Source organism: Psittacula echo (genome assembly GCF_963264785.1).
Source record: "Psittacula echo genome assembly, chromosome: 6".
Taxonomy (NCBI): domain Eukaryota; kingdom Metazoa; phylum Chordata; class Aves; order Psittaciformes; family Psittacidae; genus Psittacula; species Psittacula echo.
The window spans coordinates 25,111,025-25,133,506 of record NC_137743.1 but is presented as its reverse complement, the minus strand read 5'-3'; the positions used below and the strand labels follow the sequence as shown (position 1 = coordinate 25,133,506).

The 22,482-nt window shown below is 40.9% G+C and overlaps 1 protein-coding gene across 3 annotated transcripts in view; it reads left to right on the top strand.

Annotated features, from left to right (window-relative positions):
* The window catches only part of SMARCAL1 (SNF2 related chromatin remodeling annealing helicase 1), a 38,847-nt gene extending 16,365 nt beyond the window's left edge, over positions 1-22,482 (top strand). The window contains exons 9-17 of one of the 3 annotated variants that reach the window (XM_080620565.1): positions 260-325; positions 8,207-8,347; positions 13,849-14,067; positions 14,874-14,944; positions 17,086-17,188; positions 18,279-18,461; positions 18,961-19,061; positions 21,629-21,725; positions 22,118-22,482. In XM_080620565.1, coding sequence (XP_080476691.1) covers positions 260-325; positions 8,207-8,347; positions 13,849-14,067; positions 14,874-14,944; positions 17,086-17,188; positions 18,279-18,461; positions 18,961-19,061; positions 21,629-21,725; positions 22,118-22,321 — 1,185 coding nt within the window. In that variant the 3' untranslated portion in view covers positions 22,322-22,482. Of the gene's footprint in view, positions 1-259; positions 326-8,206; positions 8,348-13,848; positions 14,068-14,873; positions 14,945-17,085; positions 17,189-18,278; positions 18,462-18,960; positions 19,069-21,628; positions 21,726-22,117 lie in introns of all 3 variants that reach the window. The other 2 variants (XM_080620566.1, XM_080620567.1) reach the window with 2 other exon arrangements.

The following is a 22,482-nucleotide window of genomic DNA, read 5'->3' as shown; positions in this document are numbered from 1 at the left end:
GTCATTTGAGATTCATAGCCTTAAGGTTTGATTTCTGTGCTGTTTGCTTGCCACTGTGTTTTTGAATGTAGGAAAGCCTGCTATTCCCCATGCTGTCTTTTCACTTAGGATTTGATATGGCTGTCCCAGTGCTTGAAATATCCTCTGGGATAATAGGCTTGAAATATTAGATAGCAGAGAATACTGGGAATTTCTCCTGTAGCCTGCAGTTGAACTATGGCTCAGAACTGTCTTCACTTTCATGCTTGTTTCGTTTCAGGATGAATCTCATTTCCTAAAGAACATAAAAACTGCACGATGCCGGGCTGCCATGCCTCTACTCAAGGTGCGTATTCTGGGTTCTAAACCTCCAGCAGCTAAGGTCAGGCTCCCAAAGCAGTGTTGCTCCATTTACCAGGTTTAGGAGCCAGCAGATGAATTCTGTTGCGCAAGTGGAAATCCAGGTAATGTTGTAGATCCCAGAGCAAAATTTGTCTCTGGCTTTGTCACTTGTTTCCATACAAATGTTAGATGGTAAAACCTAACAAAAGAACTTCAGAAGTACTGCCACTGATGAGTTTTATGGTGATGGGAAAAAGGGAATATCTTACTGGATGGGAAAACTTACCTGATGTGTTCAGGGAGAGCAGAAAGAATAGTAGTGTCAATGAAGCTTGTTTAATAATCACTATCAGTTACTTCTTGACACACAGATTGCTGCTGTATATCAAAGTAACATTACATAGGTTTGTTCCTTGGCTTTGGTTTAGGGCTTTACTCTGTTCCTGCAAGCATTCAGTGAATTTGTGTGGCTGGGGTTCAGGAGCACTCCTGCTGGTTAAATGTACAGAGCTAGTAGGAAATGGCAAAATGTGGCGTTAGCAAGACAAGTGGCCCACAGGAAGGAGGCAATATTCAATTATGCAGTAACAGGAGAAATGTAAATTTTCATGTCTACCTGTTGCCCTGGGATCAAGGAATCAAAGTCTCCCTGGTAGCCTTTAGCAGATTAAAGTTACCAGTAGTTTCTAGGTACTACACAGTATTAGAACATGTACATTAGACCAAGGTAAATGCAGTTCCTCTTCAGCAATTATCAGCAAGTGTGTATAAAGAGATTTGATCTGTGATGGCTTTATTGCAACCTACTTTTATATGAAAGATTCTTAATGGCAAGCTGAAGGTGGTTGTCCTTGAATAGCTTCATTGTTCCCTTTAAAGGCCTGACTCTTCTCTTGGCTTTCAAATCACTTCAGGCTTGTAGCATTTGGAAACTTAAGTAGAAGGTCCAGTTTTATGAGCAGTTTGAATTACAATAATTAGAGTGTATATCTCAAAATGGTGGAAAATAACCTCATTGGAGGAAATTCCTCCTGGAGGAAAATTAATCTCTTTACAAAATGCTCAAAAAGTGGTCTCATCCTTTCCTACTTGTAGCTTTGTAAGGATCAGTTTGTCGAAATTATTTGCAGGCTAAAAGATATGAGAATGAAAGATGGTAGCTGTTAGGCAGAGGTTAATTGGCTTTGCGCACTTACTGAGAACTTACATTTTTATGCTGCCACATCACTGGTCTTAAAGAATTGAGAACTGGTGCTTCTGAAACTGAATTTCAGTATTCTGAAAGCATAAGATTTTTGTGTTCATATCATGCATTATCTCACCTGTAAACAGTATACAGCACCAGGTAGTTCAAGGTAGATGTTCAGGTAAATTTTATTCTGCTTGCTGACTATTAACTTCTAAAGTGAGTATTTGCTGTAATAGCTACTCTTTTGCCCTCCTTGTTTTCCAACACAGGTGTTTTCCTTTAAAACGAGTCCCTTTGGCAGCTTTATCTTCAAGTATTAGTGAGTGATGCTGTGTTCACTATTGGCACAGCACGTCACAGCAGTGCTTTCGTATTTGAATGACTGCCAAAATATGAGGCATTTTCATCACTTGAATACTGGATTTAACAACTGTATTGTGTCATTTTTATAGTAAATAGTCAATCTGGTAAAAATTGAGTATTTTCAGTATTTTACATGGCGCTTTGAGATTATTAAATAAAAGACACTGATAAACATGGAAACATGCTGCTGGGGGAGAATATTCTTGCTCTTGCCTTCTTTATGTTAAAAGGATTAGAGCAATACTGGGGTTCTTGGAAGAGACCAAGAAAACATGTATCCATAGGTCACCCCTTGATAGGTATGCTGCTTCTAGCACCTCAGTTTCTATGTGAAGCCATGCCAGTACTGTAACCAAAGCTGCTGGAGCCAACTCGTGCATTGTCTACCTTATGAGCATTGCCACAATCATTGCCATTTCTAACTGTTGTTAGCCTTATACTACTTTAAACTTTCTGAAGTTGCCATAGTTGTTTATATTTCCAACAAGATTCCCAACATCCTTTTGCATGAAAGCTTAGGTTTGGCCTGAATTTTGGGGCCAGAAAAGAAAAAAAAACTCAACACCTAAGAAATGTGATCCTTGGTCCTTATATGCTACACGCACTTGAGTCCATAATGACACTGGACAGATCCAAGCTGAATTTTTTCTGAGCCTGAAATGTTTCTGTCGCTTCCATCTGTACTTAATGGATTCTTTTCATCTTGATAGAATCTGCTCCTGTGACTTCTCCATTTGAATAATAAGTAACATATAAAAATTGTTGTGAGTATTTAGGCAGAACTGCACAATAATCAGATTAAATCCATACATTCATAATAACGATGACTTACCTTGAATATTAATTTTGAATCTGCCTTGTTAGCCAAGCTGAATCTCCACTTCTGAAATACTTAACCTATGGTTACAGCATTTAAAGCCTCATTTTAGTTTTAATATCTGACACTTACTGGTTTTCAAAGTGAAGTGGTATTTTTAGCCACTCAGTAATAATTCATCTTTTTCTGCTTCCTTGTATATGTTACGGAGCAAGTCCGGTATGGAATTATCAAGCAGAACCATGCATTAAATCTGTGGCCTAAGTTTGTCAGTTGGGAACTTATAGACATTTTTCTAATATTAAAAAAACTTACAAACTCTGTGTGTGTGTGTGCGCGCAGTATTTGGTGTGTGTAGTATTTGCTGCTTTTGCTACATAGTTAGCTGCTACCCTGACAGAGATCTAGGAAAGTTTGGCTTTGGGCAGTGGGAAGTGTAACCAGAAAGACTTTTTTAAGTGCACTTTTACAATGGCTGGGTGTATGCAGTAACCATTATCACTACTGGTAGCTTGCTATAGGTTGTCATTGGTTTGGATATAGACATTTGTATTTGGTTTGGTATACATAGGTTTGGTATATAGACATGCTGTGCCCAATTTATTGTTACTGGTCAAAAATTTTAGAGGAACTAATAGTTAGAGAAACAGTAAGATAGGGTGAGCTGAATTAACAGCAATAAAATGTTTAGGCCTCATTTCTTATTCCCTTCACATTCCCAATGAATGTGAAAACTTGTGGGTGTGCAGACTTGTACAAGGGGGAGAATACTTCATCTGCCTACATGGAACCAGGTGGCAGAGTTTGTACACAGTCTGTGTGCATCCCTGCAAAATTACGGAGGTGGATGGATTGAAAGCCATAGTACAAAACAGTCCTTTGATGTTTTGGCATGTGGCAAAAACCCTGCTTTCAAGCTCAGCCAGCATTCACACTGACCAGTTTGTGCCGGCAGCTGTGTGAGATCTCTCCCCAGCTTCAGCATCTCTCATGGTATTTAAGAGAGCTAGAAGTTCCTGTATTCAAAGTGGTCCTTTTGTCTTGTTTCCACACTTCAAAGCGAGAATAGCTTCATGCTACTGGCTTTGGTTGAGTTGCCTAAAGGCCTGATCATGCCTGGCTTGTCCCTGCCCCTAATCCAGAGCTGTGGCAATGAGTAATAGGACCTACTTGTCACCTTGCTGTTTTCTTTACTGTCGTGACTGGGACTAAGTTCTCCTGGGTGTAGTGACAATACTGGTTGTTCCCTTCACCTCTACTGTGCATCTCAGAGGCAGAAAGTATCATGGTGTTACGCCTTTTGTAAACATTTTATTTTTGCCTTCCAAGATTAGACTGGCCCAGAGAAATGAACATAGGAGAGGGAGTATATTTGCTACCAGCATCCATAAAATAACAAAGCCACAGGGGCATAGATGAAGAAGAAACAGCAAAACAAAAAGTTTTTCACTGATCAGTGGTGGGATCTCTTGGGGACTGGAGTGAAAAGGATTCTACATCCTTCAACCAGCCAAAGTGCTGCATGATCTTTATTCTTCTGTAATTGCATGGGGTACTGCAACACAGTGGAAACTGGGGAAGGTCCCAGTGGAACATGGATAAGTTTCTTGGAAGCATATCAGTAAGTTCTTGGTGAAGAACTGGGTTGGAAACTGAGAAATAAAAAGTAGTATCTAATCGAATATTTCAGTGGCATAAAATGGTCTTAGTAGTCTTATGCTCTTTATGGGCTTTCTTCCGCAGTATTTAGGTAATGTGATTGTTCCCATTGAGCTGCTGTTCAGGTTAATAGCGTGATGTACATCCTCATGTTTGCAGGGTTAATGGTCTTTGTTTCTATTATGGAAGCCCAAATACATTGTGTGTCTGGAGTCTAGTATTCTTTGTACTTGTTTTAATAAAGAAACACAAATAATAGAGGGAAATGGATCAATGCTGAAGGTAGAATGTGAGGAGGGACCACAAAAATCTCCCTTTCCAGTGGGAAATAAATAGAAGCTGTCTTTAGGCATTGCAAATCCATATGGATTGGATACGTAAGCCTTTGCTTGTTGTCATTTGCTGAGAGAAGGAACTTAATCTTGAAACTGGAGAAGCCTCAAGGCTATGTCTTCACTTCTGCTGTTACGTTCCGATTTCCCTTTCTTATTGAAATAGGGACGTAGTGTAATTTACTTCAGTCATAGCTGATTATCACCACTGGACACACATTCTCTAAGATGTTCACTTAAGAATAGGGAAAGGCATTTATATTCTTGTGAATAACCACTGTAGGATCATCCTATGAAATGTAGAGCCCTTTCTGTCTTACCCAAGTACAGAAACAGACTCCCCAAAACAGCTGCAACACTTTCCCTTTATCAAATCTTCTATTTCATCAGGTGATTATTATATTATGGTCACTGTCAGATTTTTTTATTTCACCGGATAAGATATCCTTATGCTAAGCAGCTCAGAATGACAGAGTAAGCAAAAACTGGGGACACAAGTAACTGTACAGCCAGAATCAGCCACACTTATCTAAAAAAGTGTCAGTCTGTTAGCATATGGCAGAGCTCATGCTATGGAAGTCATTTAACACAGGACAGCCGCTGTAAGTTAATAAGGCTCTTTGAATGCTCAATTACTTGTTTGTGGCATAACCTCTCCTTTTCACCTACTCCCCTTCGAATCGGTTGGGTGCAGGGTTTTGAACTCTGAAGTAAGTGCCATAAGTTACTCTTTGACTTTCAAAAATAACTTTTGTAAATGTCACAGCTGTAGAATTGTGTGTGCAAGTGTAATGATAAAAAGCCACAACTGTCTTAATGTAACTTAGTAAATGAGCTGTAGACCATGTCTCCACTAGTCAAGCCACTGTCAGAGTTCCCTTAAACACAAGAAAGTTTCCTTTTTCATGAGAAAGTAGCTCTAAGAACAGTCACAGAGACCCATGAGAGAGGAGCACTTCTAAGGAAGATTTAATTTCATGCCTAAATGCTAATGAGCACCTAATGTTAGTTCTCTTCTGTGTAAATATGTATCAATTGATTACAGATCTGGTTTTGCTAGAAAGTCCTTTCTGGTCCCTGCAATCTTATTTTCTGTGCTGCTGCTCCATATTATTCTTATAGACCTCCCAAGAAAGAGGATAAGCTCTCACTCTTGACAGCACAGAAGCTCCAGCAGGAAACAAGAATTAAGCAGTGATCAGCAGAGACTTCTCTGCGGGAGCAAATCTTTATTGGCATCTATTCAAAATGAGTTGCCACTAGAAAAGGAAATGTGAATCAAAGCTGTTTCTTTCATCCAGACTTTAAGTAAACCTTCAACATTTGGAAGCTTGTCTTCCTAAGATTTTTTTTTTTCCTTCTTTCTTGGGCTCCTTCTGGCATGGATTTTAAAACTTAAAGGGACCCTTGGGATAAAGAATTGCATCACCTGTGTTCCACACAATTTTCTGGAACTAATTTCTTTAAGTTCTTCATGGTTCTTATAGAGCTAGTGTTTTTTTGTTTTTTGTTGGTTTGGTTTGGTTTTTCTTGCTAATTTTTACTTCTCAATTTGCTTAAAACGGTTAATCGTAGGAGACGTATCACAGCCCTTGGTAGGTGCTTGCAGTGGTTAGATGCTACTTCTGTTCAGAAATAAGTTGTGCACTGCAAAACTGTAGCTGGACAAGTTTAGAATTCAAATAACCTGTAACTTCATCATTCTGTCTTTGGGTACCTATCTAGGGATTGGGGAAGTAGGCTAATTGTTTTGACTACTGGGGGTTTAGTGTTCCAGTCTTGTCTCATGTAGTTCCTAGGGAACACTCTCCAGAGAGGAGTCTTGAGAATGGCATAAAACCTTTTAACACAGTTGGGTTTATGTTGCATTTAGTATGTCCCTGGTCTGTTTGAGTTAATGTTTCTTGCTTTAGCTTAATCCAGAGTTATTTTTAAATGAACTGTAATTGCATGAGCTTCATGTTGTCTTTTTCCTAGGAGTAGCCTTCTGTTAGCCCAGGAAGAAAAAGTTTAATTTGGAGGTTTCTTGCACATGTGGGACTAGCTTATCTTGTATTTCAACAGGTTTCTCAGGATGGTGTCAGTTTACTCCTCAAAGGCTTCTACAAGGGATCACATATTGTCTAGGTTCTGCTCAGCTGCCTCCACTGTTACCTTAATTTCCAAAACTGACCTCATTTCTGTTTTATCACTGTGTTTCCTTATGGGATCTGGTATCTTTGGTCTTTAGGACTCCTCTGTCTTGTGCAGACTTAACTCTTGCGTTCTGACATATCCAAAGGTTTGACCTCTCCTTTTAGTAAGTTCAATAAATATCCTTCTTTTTTAAATGCTTATGGGAATTGTCTCAAATGTTTATGGGAATTTATTGGGAGAAAGCAAGTCCCACTGACTACAACCTATATATAAGTATCTGATAGAGTCCTGAAGTTAATTTCCGGTAGCTGATCTGTGAACTCTTTTTTTCTATCAGGTTTGGTTGGTGAGTGGATGAATCAGCTGAATAGATTTGGATTGACTGGTAGATCTCAGTGAAATGATAAAAGAATTTAATTTTCTTTTTCATTTAAATGTGAATAAGCTGTTGGTACAGATGTCACTCAAGAATCTCTTTGTTATTTTAATGAACCTGCATTAAACCATGCAGGAAATTACAAGGCATGTGTAATTTAACTACTATATGTGAATTTACAGCAGTAAAAATTCATAGCTCTCATCCAAGAATAGAATTATATAATAATGGAGGTATGAGGGTAGAAAGGCTTTTATGTCTATAGCGTATTTTTTTTATGTCTATAGCGTAATCTTTTTGGAAGCACATACTTTAGATAGGGGTTTCCCACCCTCTTCCTGTGTCCCCTACAATCTTCTTACATGATTCATATTTATGAACTCGTTCTAGCATCCAGTCAGCTATGCCTAGACTCACCATGGCTGTCAGATTGGCATCTTCTGGTCCTGCTTCAGGCAGCAGCATCTTTCTCTCCTTGCTAGTAGAATTTTAAAAGGAAAAAGAACTAAAAGTAAGAAAAAAATCTTACTTCTCTGGATCTTTTCTGCTTTTATGAGGAAGACAATCTATCTGTGGCTTGCTGTGGCAGGTTTATTACAAGAGAATTTATTTTGGAGGTGAGGATGTACCTGAAAGGGTGCGTCACTTTCCTGTGACATCTGATGACAAATGAAATCTTGAGCCAGGCATAAGCTATTAACATGCCTAGTGGGTAAGTGCCAATTCAGAAAGTAATGTGTCGTAAAAATTGATGTCCCCTTCCCTTACAGCATGTGGAGAATGAATCAAAAACAGTATGTTTTTTTTCTTGCTTCCTAGAAGTTTTAAGCACTGTCCTTAAGTGTCTTCAGGCAGTGAAGGCTGCAAGTATCTGTGGATGGTGAAGCACTCCTCCATTTAGGGTGCTTGGACCATGGCTGTGGGACTTTTCTTCAGGACTGGGGATGACTAGTTTGCAGGTTCTGCTTATATTGTAAGCTATATGATGACAATATTCTATTTTACTTTCCCAGGCTGCCAGGAGAGTGATCTTGCTTTCAGGAACCCCTGCCATGTCACGGCCTGCAGAGCTCTACACACAGATTGCAGCTGTCCAGCCAGCCTTCTTCCCACAGTTCCACTCCTTTGGGCTACGCTATTGTGATGCCAGGAAGGTACTTAAGCAAACATCATCTCATTTTTTTCAAAATGTGGAGGCTTTTTCCGTCTGTCTCATGTTACATGTTCTTTTTTGAGGAAGTCTCACTGCAGAGTAACATCTTGAAAGCTCTAACATGAGAAGCTCTAGATGCTGCTCCTGAGACATGGAGGCAGTAATGTTTCTTGTCAAAATCTGTCCTGAAAGCCACAGAAGTAGATAGCTTTAATAAATAAATAAGCCGTAGCTGGAGAAAGGAGCCTATTCTAATGAGAATTTGCTCCTAGAGTGTTTTAAATGGGCAGAGTAACTATGAGATGATTACGCTGCTGCAGTTTTGGGCTTATTGATTAAAACCCTCCCCAAAGTGTGTGGTCTGCTTTTGTGACTGTGTTCAACAAAGGCCTTGGTTGCTTGGGATTTTATACCTCCAGGTAAGTCAGAAATGAAGACTTGTAGTCCATCCTTGTATTCTACCCTCTTCTAATTCAGGAAATAGATGTGATCCTCAGTCACAGTATCTTGACAATAAATTAAATTTTATCTCTGCGAGCTGCTCAGCAGTGGTTTCAGCAGAGTCGTTGAGTCCAATCACTGCAAGTTCTTGTCCTCGCAGGAAGCCACCATTTGCAACCATGATGGCAGGTGTCTGCCTTGCTCCCAATGTAAAAGCATCATACCTGTGCTTGGATTTTCCATCTCTAGGGCTGCTGCATGTGTTAAAACACACACTGTTAAGAGAAGAGCTTTTGCTGCAGCCTGTTGTACTTGAAGGCTCTGGGATCTTCTGTGCTGGTTGCATAGACACAAAAATGGGAACCAAAGTTCCCCTGAGTTCTGATCTGGAGCAAGAGCCCTCTAATCTGGCTTGCCCTTCAGCTCCTCCAGAACAAGCATGTAGCAATTACCATGTGGCACAGAATCATAGAGTCAACTAGGTTGGAAAAGACTTTTAAGATCATAGAATCATAGAATAGTTAGGGTTGGAAAGGACCTTAAGATCATCTAGTTCCAGCATAAGATCATCAAGTCCAACTGTTACCCCAGGCTTGGCATTCTGAACATGGACCTGTGATACATGAACTTGCTTACTTTGCTTTGTTGTTAGATAATCCATTTCACTTCTTGTGCCTCATTTTCTGTAAGACTAGGCAATAACTTTCAGCAGAGTGGCTGGAAATGACGATTTCAGTGCTCAAAAATATATGCAGAAGAACTGAACATCATTATACAGTATAAAAATTATTACAGCTATTTGTAGGGGTTTTGTGCTTGTTTTCTTTTCCCTGTTTGGGGAAGCTAACATATGCCAAGTTTTCTCAAGAAGATTCATACTGCAGTCTCATGTAAAGTTCTGAAGTCCTCTTTTTTCCTAGATCTGAATGCCCACTTTTACTTTCATAGCCAGCGTAGTGCTCTTCTACATATGATCAAATATGCAAGCTAGATGAGCAATTCATTGGCTTTGTTACTTGTATGCTGGTGCCATTAAAGTAAGGCTGATTAAAGTAAGGCTGTTAGCATGCAGAATCACAGATACAGAGTTCTGGAAGATTCAAGTTAGCAAAGTGCTGTTTCCCTGACAGGATAAGCTTACTCCATCCATAGTAGGAATCATGGAGGGAGAGTGCCATGTCTTCTGCTGAGCTTGATTATCTTTGTTGAAGGATTTCTGTTTCAGTAGTGTCCAGAATGCTTCCTAGAGGGAAATTAAGAGATGTAGTTTAATCTTGTTGGTTTTCTGCAGTAAAAAGGAAAGTTGAATTGCAACATATGAGTCTAAATAGGTTTGGAGTTTCTTAAACCCTTTGAGGGTAAAGTTCTGCATGACTAGTTGTTGCTTCAGTTGCAAGGCATATAGACCTCAGGTAAAATGTTGAATTGGATGGAAGAAATAAAATTGTTTTACATGATCCAGGTTGTAACAGTGTATTCTGTGTAAATGAGTTTTGAACCCACAGTGAAACTCAGCATGGAGGGCACAGTCTGTATCAGCTTCCCTTCAAACCTCTGCAGGGTTTCTGGTACAATTTTGTTTCTCTGACCTACCACTGCTAGACAGTTGAACATTACTGGTCTCAGTCCTCCTCTGGGACATTTTGCTACAGTTAATGTCAGTAAATGATAGAGTGAACCTAGAAAGAATTTAGTTATTTAGAGAAGAAATGGGACTGCTGGAAATAGAGATGTGGATAGTATTAGAGTTAAAAATGGTACTGCTGAATATTGGGTTGCCTTAGATCCACTCAGCAATAAGTAAATTAAAAGGTGTTTTGATGACTGTAGTTGTTCCCTCATGGTGGTAGTATGTCCCTCATGTTCCTTTTTGCAACTGTAAACTGAGATTGTTAAGAGTTACATCCTCTCTGAAGAGCTGTTGTGGTACTTCTGCTGTCATAACTTAAATAGGTTCTTTCTGTCTTGAAAATGGCAGCATTACGAGTGGAAATGGAATTGCACATAACCGGAAAGGTTTTGCATGGTTTTGGGAGAACTGTCAGGATGAAAGATGCTACATAAAAATGTTTTGGTATTACTAATAAATCTGATTTCATTACAAGATCAAAGAAAAATTGACAAACTTGCACCATTCAATTTAAAATTAAACTTGACTAGTTCCTGTTTGAAGAGAATAGATTTTTATGACAGAAATTGCAAATATCTGGCAGACATAATGAGAAAAGAGAAAAAAAAAGTTTATAATTTTGTAATTCAACCTCCTAGCATCTGTACTCTTAAAAATGCAGCAAGTGAAATGTCACCTGCTTATTTACAAAATATCTCAAGTCTGTTTCCGAAAATACATGCTGTGAATTCATTTTTCAAACTGGGTGATGTTGGCAAATATTAAATAATTTCTATCTGAGTACATGCTCTGAATTTGTAAGAGTTTGGCAGCTTCTACTAACACTGTAATAAGTTTACTGACTCATGTAAGATGCTGTGACACTTTGGTAACAAAATCACAGTTGAAAGCATTTGTTCTGGAATGCTATGGATCAAAGCCAGACGTGTTTTAGCAAAATACATGTTCTTCTTTTCTGTAATTTTTTACAATAGGATATACTAAACTATATTTTAATAATTCCAAGACTAATAATCTTTTTATCACTAATTAGGTGCAGCACAGAACTGGCATGTTTCCTTGTTTGAATATTGTTCCAGCAACAGTCACCATAAAAGATACAGTAACCTGAACATATTTCAGGGATTCTGCGTGTATATGCTTTTAATATGATAGTATACTGGCTTTTGATTTACACCTATTCTTTCAGTTATGATGGTATTATGAACTGAAATAAATGGTGCTACATGGACACAAATGTATTACTTGCTTGGAAGTAAGTAATACATATGTTCTGTGTATTGGAACATACAGTTTTCTTCTGTGTTCTGTGGAAGTGGAAAAACATGGGCTGCATGCATAGCCTGAGGAGATGTCCAGGCCCTGAAGCAGGTCTTGCTCAGCAGCCTGGTCAATGTTGATCCCTGCTTCTTAGGTACCAGTGCACTGAGCAGAGGGCTTATGAGGCTGGGTGCAGCACCAGGTGGGTCGTTCTTGGTCCTGTACATCTCTTCTGCTGGGTCCATACAGCCTGAAGAAATGCAGAAAAGGGGCACAAAGACTGGGGCTCAGCACTGTCAGCTTTCCTGCAGCATGCCTCAAGCTAATAGACTCAGCTAAATTTGAACCAGCTTTTCACAGACCAGAGGGATATGCCTGCATTGCACTCCTGGTTTCAGAGAAGTGACGCAGTAATAACCATGTTGCCTTTTTTAGGAAGGCAACATTGGGTTTGATCCAGGTGGGCTTATTACCTCTAGCTGTATACCACTGTGCTGTTGTCAGAGCCAAAGTTTTAACTCTGCAGGATCCAAATTGTCTAGGGTTTGAATTGTTTCCTGCTTTAATGAGCTGACTATAGATAATCGGATAGTACCATAATTATCTAGGAATGGATTAAGTCAAATGAGTTTTAATGATGGCCATGCTAGAATCTGAAGTCAGTTAATGTTTCACATCAGTACAATATGGAATGGAATTGCAGATTGTCCTGTTATGTCTCAACCTGAAGTAGGAATGTTCACTTCCAGATAACAGGGAGGTCTTAATTGCCTATAAGCTGTTTGATTCCTCCTCTTTCTCTCTCATAGCATGTTCTCATCCATGTTCCATCAAAGCACCATCCCTTAATGCACTCAGTAACATGACTAAGCTCATGGCTGGTATGATTTTATTTTTGTCTCATGCATTCTACAGGAGGATGGAGGGTGCAGTGAATACTTTGGAGTGTTTTCCTATTTTACTCCCATTTCTGTGTTGCAGCAGGTTTCTCTTGGGGAAGGCAAATAAGAGATACATAGATTTTTAAGGCTAAATCTATCTTAGCCATTAATGTGACTGAAGAGTGGAGCAGCAGATCAGAGGGGTTGGTGCTGAGGCTTTGCACATGTCCTCTGTATGCATTTCAGGAGGGTGTATCAGGTTGCTTTGGGTTGTCACTCCCAAGACCAGAGGTTGCATTTTTTGGCTTCTTTCTTTTGGTGACACTGCCAGTAGGACTTGGAATTAGAGCTGTGAGGAAGATCTGGCCTCTCCCCTGCCTTAGTTTACAGTATTACCGTAGCTATATCTCATACACTTATTTGTGAAAACTTCCATCAGGAAGGTGTCTCGCTATCCTTCAGCATAAAAACCTTATTGGTCTCCTCTCCAAAAAAAAAGAGTTGGTTACAGATATTTCTTTTGGGAATGTACCAATTTTGATGCCCATGTTTGTCAGCTTAGTTGTTCTTTTCCAGAAAAGAACAAATGATAGGCTCTGGGGTTACTAGCAGGAGAAGTGATGAGCTGAGATTAATAGAGCAGGTATATATTGTTGGCACACAGGTTCTTGGAGGATAGGGCAGGTTCAGTGGCAAGTGCTTCAAGGAGGAGTAAATGAAGGGTTTCAGAGGAGCTTTGAAGTGATGATACTTTGAAGGGACAATACTTGGAGAGATGTTTTGGGCCATAGTTTATTTATGGTTTGCTTGAGTCTAAGCCAAATGTGGTAATGGCAGAAACAGTATGTCAGGAAGCAGATCAAGAGACAGGTCACAGTGGAAAACAGGCAATTTTGACCTAGCATTTACCAAGCATGTCAGACAAGTGTTACACCTGTGTGAAGGCATTTGGGTTAAGGATGTTTGTCCTCATGCTGTTAGAGCAGAAACACCTTGTTGTGTGAGGATGAATACCAGGGCACAGCACTGTGGGAGGGATCCCTGCCTTTCTGCATAGTCCTCTTTCCTGCACCTCCCCAAGCATTTGTAGGTTAAAAAAGGGGAAGTTTATAAACTACCTTCTCATGTTGGGTGGATTAGTTAGTACAGTTCAACCTTATTGCCATTTTGTCAAATCTCCCCTACCAACCTGCCTTGTGCAGTTTTCCTGGAAGTTTATTCGACTCTTGGATCACCTGCAGACCAGTCTCTTGTAAGTTTGACACTGATAACTGCTTTGATCTTTACCAGATGCCATGGGGTTGGGACTACTCTGGATCATCCAACTTAACTGAACTGAAAATTTTGCTGGAAGAGTCCATCATGATCCGACGTCTGAAATCAGATGTGCTTTCCCAGCTTCCAGCAAAGCAACGCAAAATGGTTGTGGTGGCTCCTGAAAAGATTAGTGCAAAGACCAAGGCTGTCTTGGCAGCTGAAGCAAAGACAATGACAAAAGGATACAAAAGTGTAAGCTGGAAGCTATTTTCATGATGAGCCATTGGTGTTTCAGGTACCTTATTTAAAGCATCACTGGAAAAAAAGTACCCTGACTTGCAAGGAAGGCCAGAGCCCCATCTCGTGTGAAGGCACAGCAGAAGGCTGTTGAAGGCACAGTTTTAAATGAATGTATAACACAGTCAAAACAGCTCAGCCTTTTTTCCATTTTAAGTGGTCTACTTTGTCCCTTTTTGTATGAAATACCATTTCCTCTTCCTTTTTTTTCCCCTCTCATTAGTCCTTTCTAGTTGTCTTTTGTACCTCCTGCCTCTGTACTTTTCTGTCGTGCCTTGTAATCCCATTCACCCTACAAACACAGCCCTGTTGAAGCTGCGTTGTGAGCACAGCAGTAGCCAAAAATGTGAAGTATATTTTTGCCTTTCTACCCCCCGCTCTGTTTTCCTTGTATGGATGGCAAATGTTCTAGGCTCCTAGGTTGCCAGTACAGTTCTGTAAGAACTTAGGAGTTTTTCCTTGCCATTTTAGTTTGGAAGTGCTTTCTCAACTAAAACTACATGTTTGATATGCTTGTCATCCAATTTGTAGGAGTTGAGTTGGAGGTAGGAAAGGAGGTGTCAGAAGTAGGAGTGTGTGAGTATCTGCCATACACAGTAGCGAGTAGACTCCCCCATCCAGTCCCCTTTTGTTGTGCTTTTTTAGGCTGATTTTTCCTCCTAGCAAAGTGTTTATTGGCAGCAGCAAACACCCCAGATCTGTAAGGAAGAAGGAGAAAAGGCATTTCTGAAGCTCACATTTATTTATCTTTCTCTCTACAGAAACAACAGGAGAAGGAAGCACTTCTCATCTTCTACAGCAGCACGGCAGAAGCTAAAATCCATTCAGTTGTGTAAGCTGCATGTCATTGCTTCATTCTTGCCTAGGAAAATGTGTTTTTTTGCTGAGAACCGGAAAATGGTGCCTTAGAGATAACAATGCAGGGACACAAAGCATAGCCTTAAGCTAGTGTAGAAAAAAATTGATTTTAATTACAATGCACTAAACATTCTCTTCTCTTGGAGTTCCTAGGTGGAATAAGTCTTCTGATTTCATTCCAGATAATGGATCTAAACTGTCATTTGAACCATCTAAAACTGCTTGATGTTTGTGATTTTGATCAAATTCCCTGGTCCAGACCCCATTGCAATTTGAGGAGCAGGGGGAGTAATGAAATTAGAAGTATCAATTTGAGAAGCAGAATTTGAGAAAACAAATGCTGCAGTCCTGCTTCAGCAGGAACCCTGAACCAGAAAGCTTATGAGGTGGACTGAGCTTCAGCTGTAGCATGCTGTTGGGATGTTACAGACCCTACTGAAGTTCTTTGCTCTTCCACAGGGCTTACATAGGACCTCAGCAGCAAAAGTTTTTTATCATAAGTGTGCTTTTAACTCTGTTTTCCCTAGGAATAATTTCCTTCTATGACTTTCTGTGCCCTTTCATCCTTAGCCTTTCTGCTGGGACTGCAAGGAGCTTCTTTGCTTTTTTGCAAATCTCTGAATATAAGGACCAGATGATGTGCACTGAGTGATTTCACAGTCTCAGACCTTGCTGCAGAATTTGCCTGTTCAGCACAGAACTGCACTTCAGAGTCCCAGTGCGCATTTCTATAGAAGAGTTTCTTTTATGTTAGTGAACAGTTAGAAGACTTCCTTTTATTTCAGTTGCAAGTGTGAACTGAATATAAAACCATGAAGTGCTGTTTACTTGACTCTCTGTTAGGGACTAGTCCATTTTTTTTTCAAGGTTTAGTAGCATTTAAAATACTGCTTATTAGAAGCTGCTGAAGGACAGTACTGTCTAGCTAATTGTAGTGTCCTATGATCCTCATCACCTCCCATGTTTTACCCTTGTTGACAGTGATTTCCATTGCTTCCATCAAAACAACTAGACGTTTGTTAAATGGAATATGGAGAATGAGGTATAAGATAGTTGTGATGTGTTGGCATCTGGTTGCTACACTGAATGTTCACTTTGATATTTGTTTTAAAAACCAGCAATCCTGCTTCTCTCCCAGCTTTTTTTGTTAAATGATATTGTCATGTAACTGGAATCTGAACATCATGAACCTTGGGAGCTATGTGCAAGGCACTGATACACCTTAATACTGGGCTGGAAGTGCTGCTGGGTGTTTTCTGACAGTTGCTGCTGACCTAAGCTGTGATGTATTTAGCAAAGAACTTGGAATTCCTGATCTTCGCAACAACTTCACTATTCCAAAGAAAAAATGAAAGTTGTATCATCTCTATAGGTTTAATAGGTGATTTTCAGGCTCCAGCTGATGTGATTGTAGCATAGGTTACTACATAGGAATGGGTTTTGTAGCTTTGCTGTTAGTCCATGTCCAAGCCAGATGTCTGCATTTTATTAACACCGTTTAAATGTTTAAAAGGGGTGTTGTTGCCTTTTATTGGTCATTAGTCTATGTGCATATGGGTAATTTCTAGAAACAGCTTTTGTATTTAGATTGCTAAGCCATAGTAAGTTGTCAGTGTGTGAGAAAAGCTACTTTTAGGATACTCTGATCTATGCATTTAGAGCCCTTTTCTCCTAAAATAGAAACAGTCCTAAGTGAACACAGGAGTGATAATTGTACACAGATTATCTTAACATACTGTGGTTGTGAAAAGTTAGAAATACAGGAGGGTGAATGAGGTCATCAAATACATATAGATGACTTCCAGTTGATTGGTCTGGATGTCATGTTTCAAGTGGGATATAATAAATTGATTCTCAGTGATATCCATAAATAAATGTAGGCAGCTATCCAGCTGCAGTGAAGAAAAACGAGTGGATTATCCTGTAGTGTCTTTTTTTAATCTGTAGGAAACCTGACTTGCTACTTGCATTTTACTGCAGCTTTTTTATGCTAGCCTATTTCCTAGTTTCTCTGTATAGATGAACTGTATAGTCATGAGCAAAGCCTGTATTCTCTCAGCACATAATTTTAGAGTTCTGATTTGGTTTTGTTTTGTTTTTTCCTTTTTCATGTAGAGAATACGTCCTGGACTTACTGGAAAGTGGCAATAATAAATTCCTGGTGTTTGCTCATCACAAGATAGTGCTGGATGCAATAGTTGCAGAGCTGGAGAAGGAAGTAAGTAATAGACTGAGTCATCTTAACTTTATCACTACTCCAGCTTCAAAGCTGTTTAAGAGCTCCCCAGAGTTATATCCGGTCAGATAGTTTATGAAAGTTAGTGACAGAAATCATTTCTACTTGCTGTGTTTCTGAATGTGCCCTTCACTGAGGGAGCTGAGCTGTCAGGGTGAATGCCTCACAGGATGCATTTTGTATTAGCTGAATAGCTTTTGTTGTATTTAATGTCCTTTAATCTCACTATCTGCCCTGGAGCTTGTGAATTCTTGGAGTTTTACCCTGTGTGGCCATCTCTGCTTTGTCCTCCAGGCTTTCCTAAGAGAGGGAGAATGTAACGGCTATGGCTGCTTCCCTTTATCTCTGTGGTGCTGTTACATTTTTGAACTGGGATACTGTAGGGAGACTTGTTAGACCTGCCAGTCATCTCTCTGACTTCAAAAGTGTTTGGTTAATTGTTCATGTGAGACTTCATGGAATGCCCCTGAAGAGTTCTGGGTCACGCTGGGGCAGTGTAAAGGATGGTTTAAAGTTAATACTCCAAACCATAAACCACTGTGGCAGTGCTGCCTCTGTGGCTGCATCCTCCAGTAGAGCAAGGAGAATGGACACCAAAGAGTTATGGGTCTATATTACCCAAGTTTATCATGCCTCTCCTGAGCCTACCACAGAGCAACTAAGAAGTGCAGGATTCCATCTCCTCCCATTGCAAACAGGGGAAGACTTAAGAAGGTTGGGGAGGTTGTAGCAGCTGTAATATCAGCAATGTTCAGCTTTGTATTAAGCCAGTTGCATTTCCACTGTACTTGAGTTGCCAGCTTGTTGCTGTCCTTCCTGTTGCTCAGAACTGGTGGGAGAGCAGTGGAAATAAGAGCAAGTTATGCATTGTGAACAGAGGGGAGGTATGTTATATGCTGAGCTACAGTGCCTCTGCCTTGAAGATGAGGAAAGGTTTCAAAAAGACAACTGGTGCCTTTTTACTATCCTGGTTCTGCTGTGGGGAAGGAAAACAGAATCCACTAAAATATGGAAGGAGGATACAGGAAAGGGGACACATGGCCTCTAAAAAGTCTCTTCTGCCTTTTCACAGCATGTTGAATACATTCGCATTGATGGCTCCACACCTTCAGCTGAGCGACAGTCTCTGTGCCAGAAGTTCCAGTTGTCAGAGAAGCAGGTGGTGGCTGTTCTGTCCCTCACTGCTGCAAACATGGGCCTGACATTGTCTGCTGCGGACTTGGTGGTGTTTGCAGAGCTCTTCTGGAACCCAGGGGTACGCATCCTGGAGGGGACAGGGGTTGGATGCTCCCTGGACAGCAGAAACATTGGTGCTAAGGGAAAGATGTAATAGGCAGGGAAATTTCTCTAGGGTTTTTCTGTTTCTTTCTCTGACGGCTACTTGTCTGTTCACCCCCAGGTGCTGGGGCTTGAGCCAGTGAGTCTGGTTACACAGCTTGCTGCCTGGAGAATATGATGTGAAAGGGAAACATGCTTCTGTTTCTTAATTTGACAGAGCTCTCAATTGCTCGCCCAGCCAAGACCTGAAAGGGTCCATTATTAATGCTACTGAAAAATGCTCAGTGCCTTTAGGGAACCTGGTGCACCAGATTACTTGGTTTAGTCTGTGTTTGAGGATGTGGGTGTTGAGAGGATCCAGATGAGAAATAGTTGCTAAGCATGAGAAATGAGATCTCCCTGTTCTCTGGTGCTTACACTATTTCTTAAATGTTGGAGTTCACACTTTATTTTCTTTGTCATGTCTTTACATAAAGGTTTTGATCCAAGCAGAAGATCGGGCACATCGAATTGGACAGACCAGCTCCGTTAACGTTCACTACCTGGTGGCTAAAGGCACAGCAGATGACTACTTATGGTAGGAAGTGAGAAAGACACTTTGGCTCTCCTGCCACCTGTTTTCACTGTTTGTCACATGATGATGTAAGATGCTTAATCATAGAATCATAGAATAGTTAGGGTCGGAAAGGACCTTACAATCATCTAGTTCCAACCTGCTGGCCATGGACAGGGACACCACACACTAAACCATGTCACCCAAGACTCTGTCCAATGTGGCCTTGAACACTGCCAGGGATGGAGCATTTACCACTTGGGCAACCTGTGCCAGTGCTTCATCATCCTCACAGTAAAGAACTTCTTCCTTGTATCTAACCTAAACTGCTCCTATTTAAATTTGAACTCATTAACCCCTTGTCCCCTACAGTCCCTAATGAATAGTCCCTCCCCAGCATCCTTGTAGGCCCCCTTCAGATACTGGAAGGCTGCTATGCGGTCTCCACGCAGCCAGCCTTCTCTTCTCCAGGCTGAACAGCCCCAACTTTCTCAGCCTATCTTCATATGGGAGGTGCTCAAGCCCCCTTATCCTCATGGTCTTTCTCTGGACTTGCTCCAACAGCTCTATATCCTTCTTAGGTTGAGAACTAGAACTGTACACACTACTCCAAGTGGGGTCTCATAAGAGCAGAGTAGAGGGGCAGGATCATTTCCTTCGACCTGCTGGTCACACTCCTCTTGATGCAGCCCAGGATACGGTTGGCTTTCTGGGCTGCGAGCACACACTGAAGCCAGCTCATGTTACGTTTCTCATCGACCAACACCTCCAAGTCCTCCTCTGCAGGGCTGCTCTGAATCTTTTCTCCACCCAACCTGTAGCTGTGCCTGGGATTGCCCCGACCCAGGTGTAGGACCTTGCACTTGGCTTGGTTGAACTTCATGAGGTTAGCATTGGCCACCTCTCAAGGGCATCAAGGTCCCTCTGGATGGCATCCCTTCCCTCCAGCGTATCAACCGAACCACACAGCTTGATGCCATCGGCAGACTTGCTGAGGGCGCACTCAGTCCCACTGTCCATGTCACTGACAAAGATGTTGAACAAGACCAGTCCCAACACTGACCCCTGAAGGGCACCACTCATTACTGGTCTCCAATTGGATATTGAGCCATTGACCACAACTCTGCATGCAGCCATCCAGCCAGTTCTTTATCCACAGAGTGGTCCATCCATCAAATGTTAATGTTAGTTCTGATTTCCACAGCCTGTAAGGGGAGGAGCAAAACTGCCAATCAGGGCTGCTGTGAGCTGGTGACTGCAGTGGACATGGTGGACATAAGTGGGTATGACAAGCAGGAGGAATAGAAGTAGTTACCTGACAAAGAAGGAGCTGTTGAGAGAAGAGAAGGAGTTGTCTTGGATACAGCTTGGAACATTTGTGCTGGGGTACGGTAAAGTGCCAAGTACTTTCAAGCAAAGTCAGCATACTGGAGATGGTTGCATATTGTAGGTCAGGTCTGAGGAGCAATCTGGCTGCTGAGTGCTTGGAAAGGGAGCTGTGAAGGAGGACTGCACTATAGCTTTTCTGTTGCTTTTCAGTGAGACCTTTGGATGGACTAAAAAATTGCTGCTGACCTGCCTCTGGAAAGTTATGGTCTTGAGCCTTTTTGGCTGCATTGAGAGCTATCAGTGGACACTGGTCCTTAAGGCTGGGGAATCTGACATCCTGGGGGACGGGAGGATCTGAGAAATCCTTAATGCTGCAAGGGAACTGACCTGCAAATGATGAAAAGAAATTGTCCACCAGCTGGTTCATTTGAAGTCCAAAATTACTTCTTTATTACCTTATTTAAAGGACTGAATGAACTCAGTGAACTTGTGCAGTTCCCAGAATATCATGATGGCAAATAATTATAACCCTACAATGCAGGGATCTGGAAACTGATGCATCGCCCATGTTTCATGGAAAGTTAATGACAGTAATTCTGCCTTTATTTGTGAAATGCTGTCTGTGCAGTCAGCAGTGCTAAATGGGAAGGAAATGTGGCTCTTCAAAGGAAGACAGTGGTGTCCTTTTTAAAGGCAAGAAAAAGAACAAGATGATGAAGCTGTTTGGTAAATGCATTAATTGTGTGCTGTAGTCTTTGCTTCTTTTGAAGTGTGCAGTCCACAGGTGTGGTTGGGACTTTTTAGGGCAGTGATGGATTCTTCCTCCTGCGGTACATTGGGAGATACTCTAGAAGTGCTGATGAATGTGTTGATGGGGATTTACCATTGCCTGCCTTGGAGACTGAATATGCAGGCTATTGGTTAGGTGCATATTCTTGTTCTGACTTTATACCATTGGTGTTGCCTCAGTCAACTGGTTTCCCTATCAGACATGTGTGTTCTCTAAATATTTATAGCCTCTTCTTGTTATTTATTTAAATTGGATTAATACTTACTTAGATAGGGTTGACACTTATTTAGATAGGATTGACTTGATACCCCAAGACATCATAAACAATAGCAGGATAGGTTAAGGAACTAACAAGCTTTGGTAGAAAAGCCATCTTTATACCCGTTATCTTTTTCATCTACCCACAGTAAATGACATAATGTCCTTGCATGATATTTTCTTCCTTTCAGTAATACCTGTTTACCTTTCCTAGGCCAATAATTGAAGAGAAAATTAAAGTGCTGGGGGAAGCTGGTCTTTCAGAAACCAATTTCTCCACAACAGCTGAATCCAGTAATTACTGCCCTAAGGTAATTGACCTGAAAGAATATTGATGGTCCCTAGGAGAGACTGAACGGGCTTTGGCTTGTGTACATCTAGATAGGCAGGTGATTGGCAGGCTGACCTTACACCTGTTCTGCCTTTAATGCCACAGACCAGATTATCCAATTCCGCCCAGAAACCATGCCTCGACTTGGACTCTCCACAGAGAGTTCCCAAACCAGCATGCTGCATTCAAGGAGACATGATAGCCTCCGTAGCATATATGTGTCTGAGATTTATGTGTGTGCGTATGTATGATATATGTATCATATGATATGTACATACATGTGCACTGTCTGGGGGAGTGCCCTCTGATTGTTGCTCACTTTGTTTTTATATGACAATGTGCATGCACATTGTGTCTGTTCTTCTTTCTCAGGCAGATCCAAAGCAGAAGACCATCTATGACCTTTTCCAGAGGACCTTTTCTGACAGCCAGGATAACACTGACGAAGCTTTGCTTTTGGAGGCAGCTGATGCTTGCTGCAAGTTTGACTCTGGCAGTGCCTCGCAAGATACAGGAGAAATGTGTTCAGTGAGTCCCCCCAGAAAGCGGCGTATTGAGGAGTTTTTTAAAGTGTAATGGTGACAGCAAAAGAGACTGCAGCTAAGATACTTTTTTTATTAAAAAAAAGACAAAAGCAATCAAGTATTATGAGTTTTCAAAAATAAAAGACTACGTGTTCTGTATCTCTAGTGTGTTTCATCTTAAAGGATGAGAAGGCTGTCTGACAGTGTGACAGA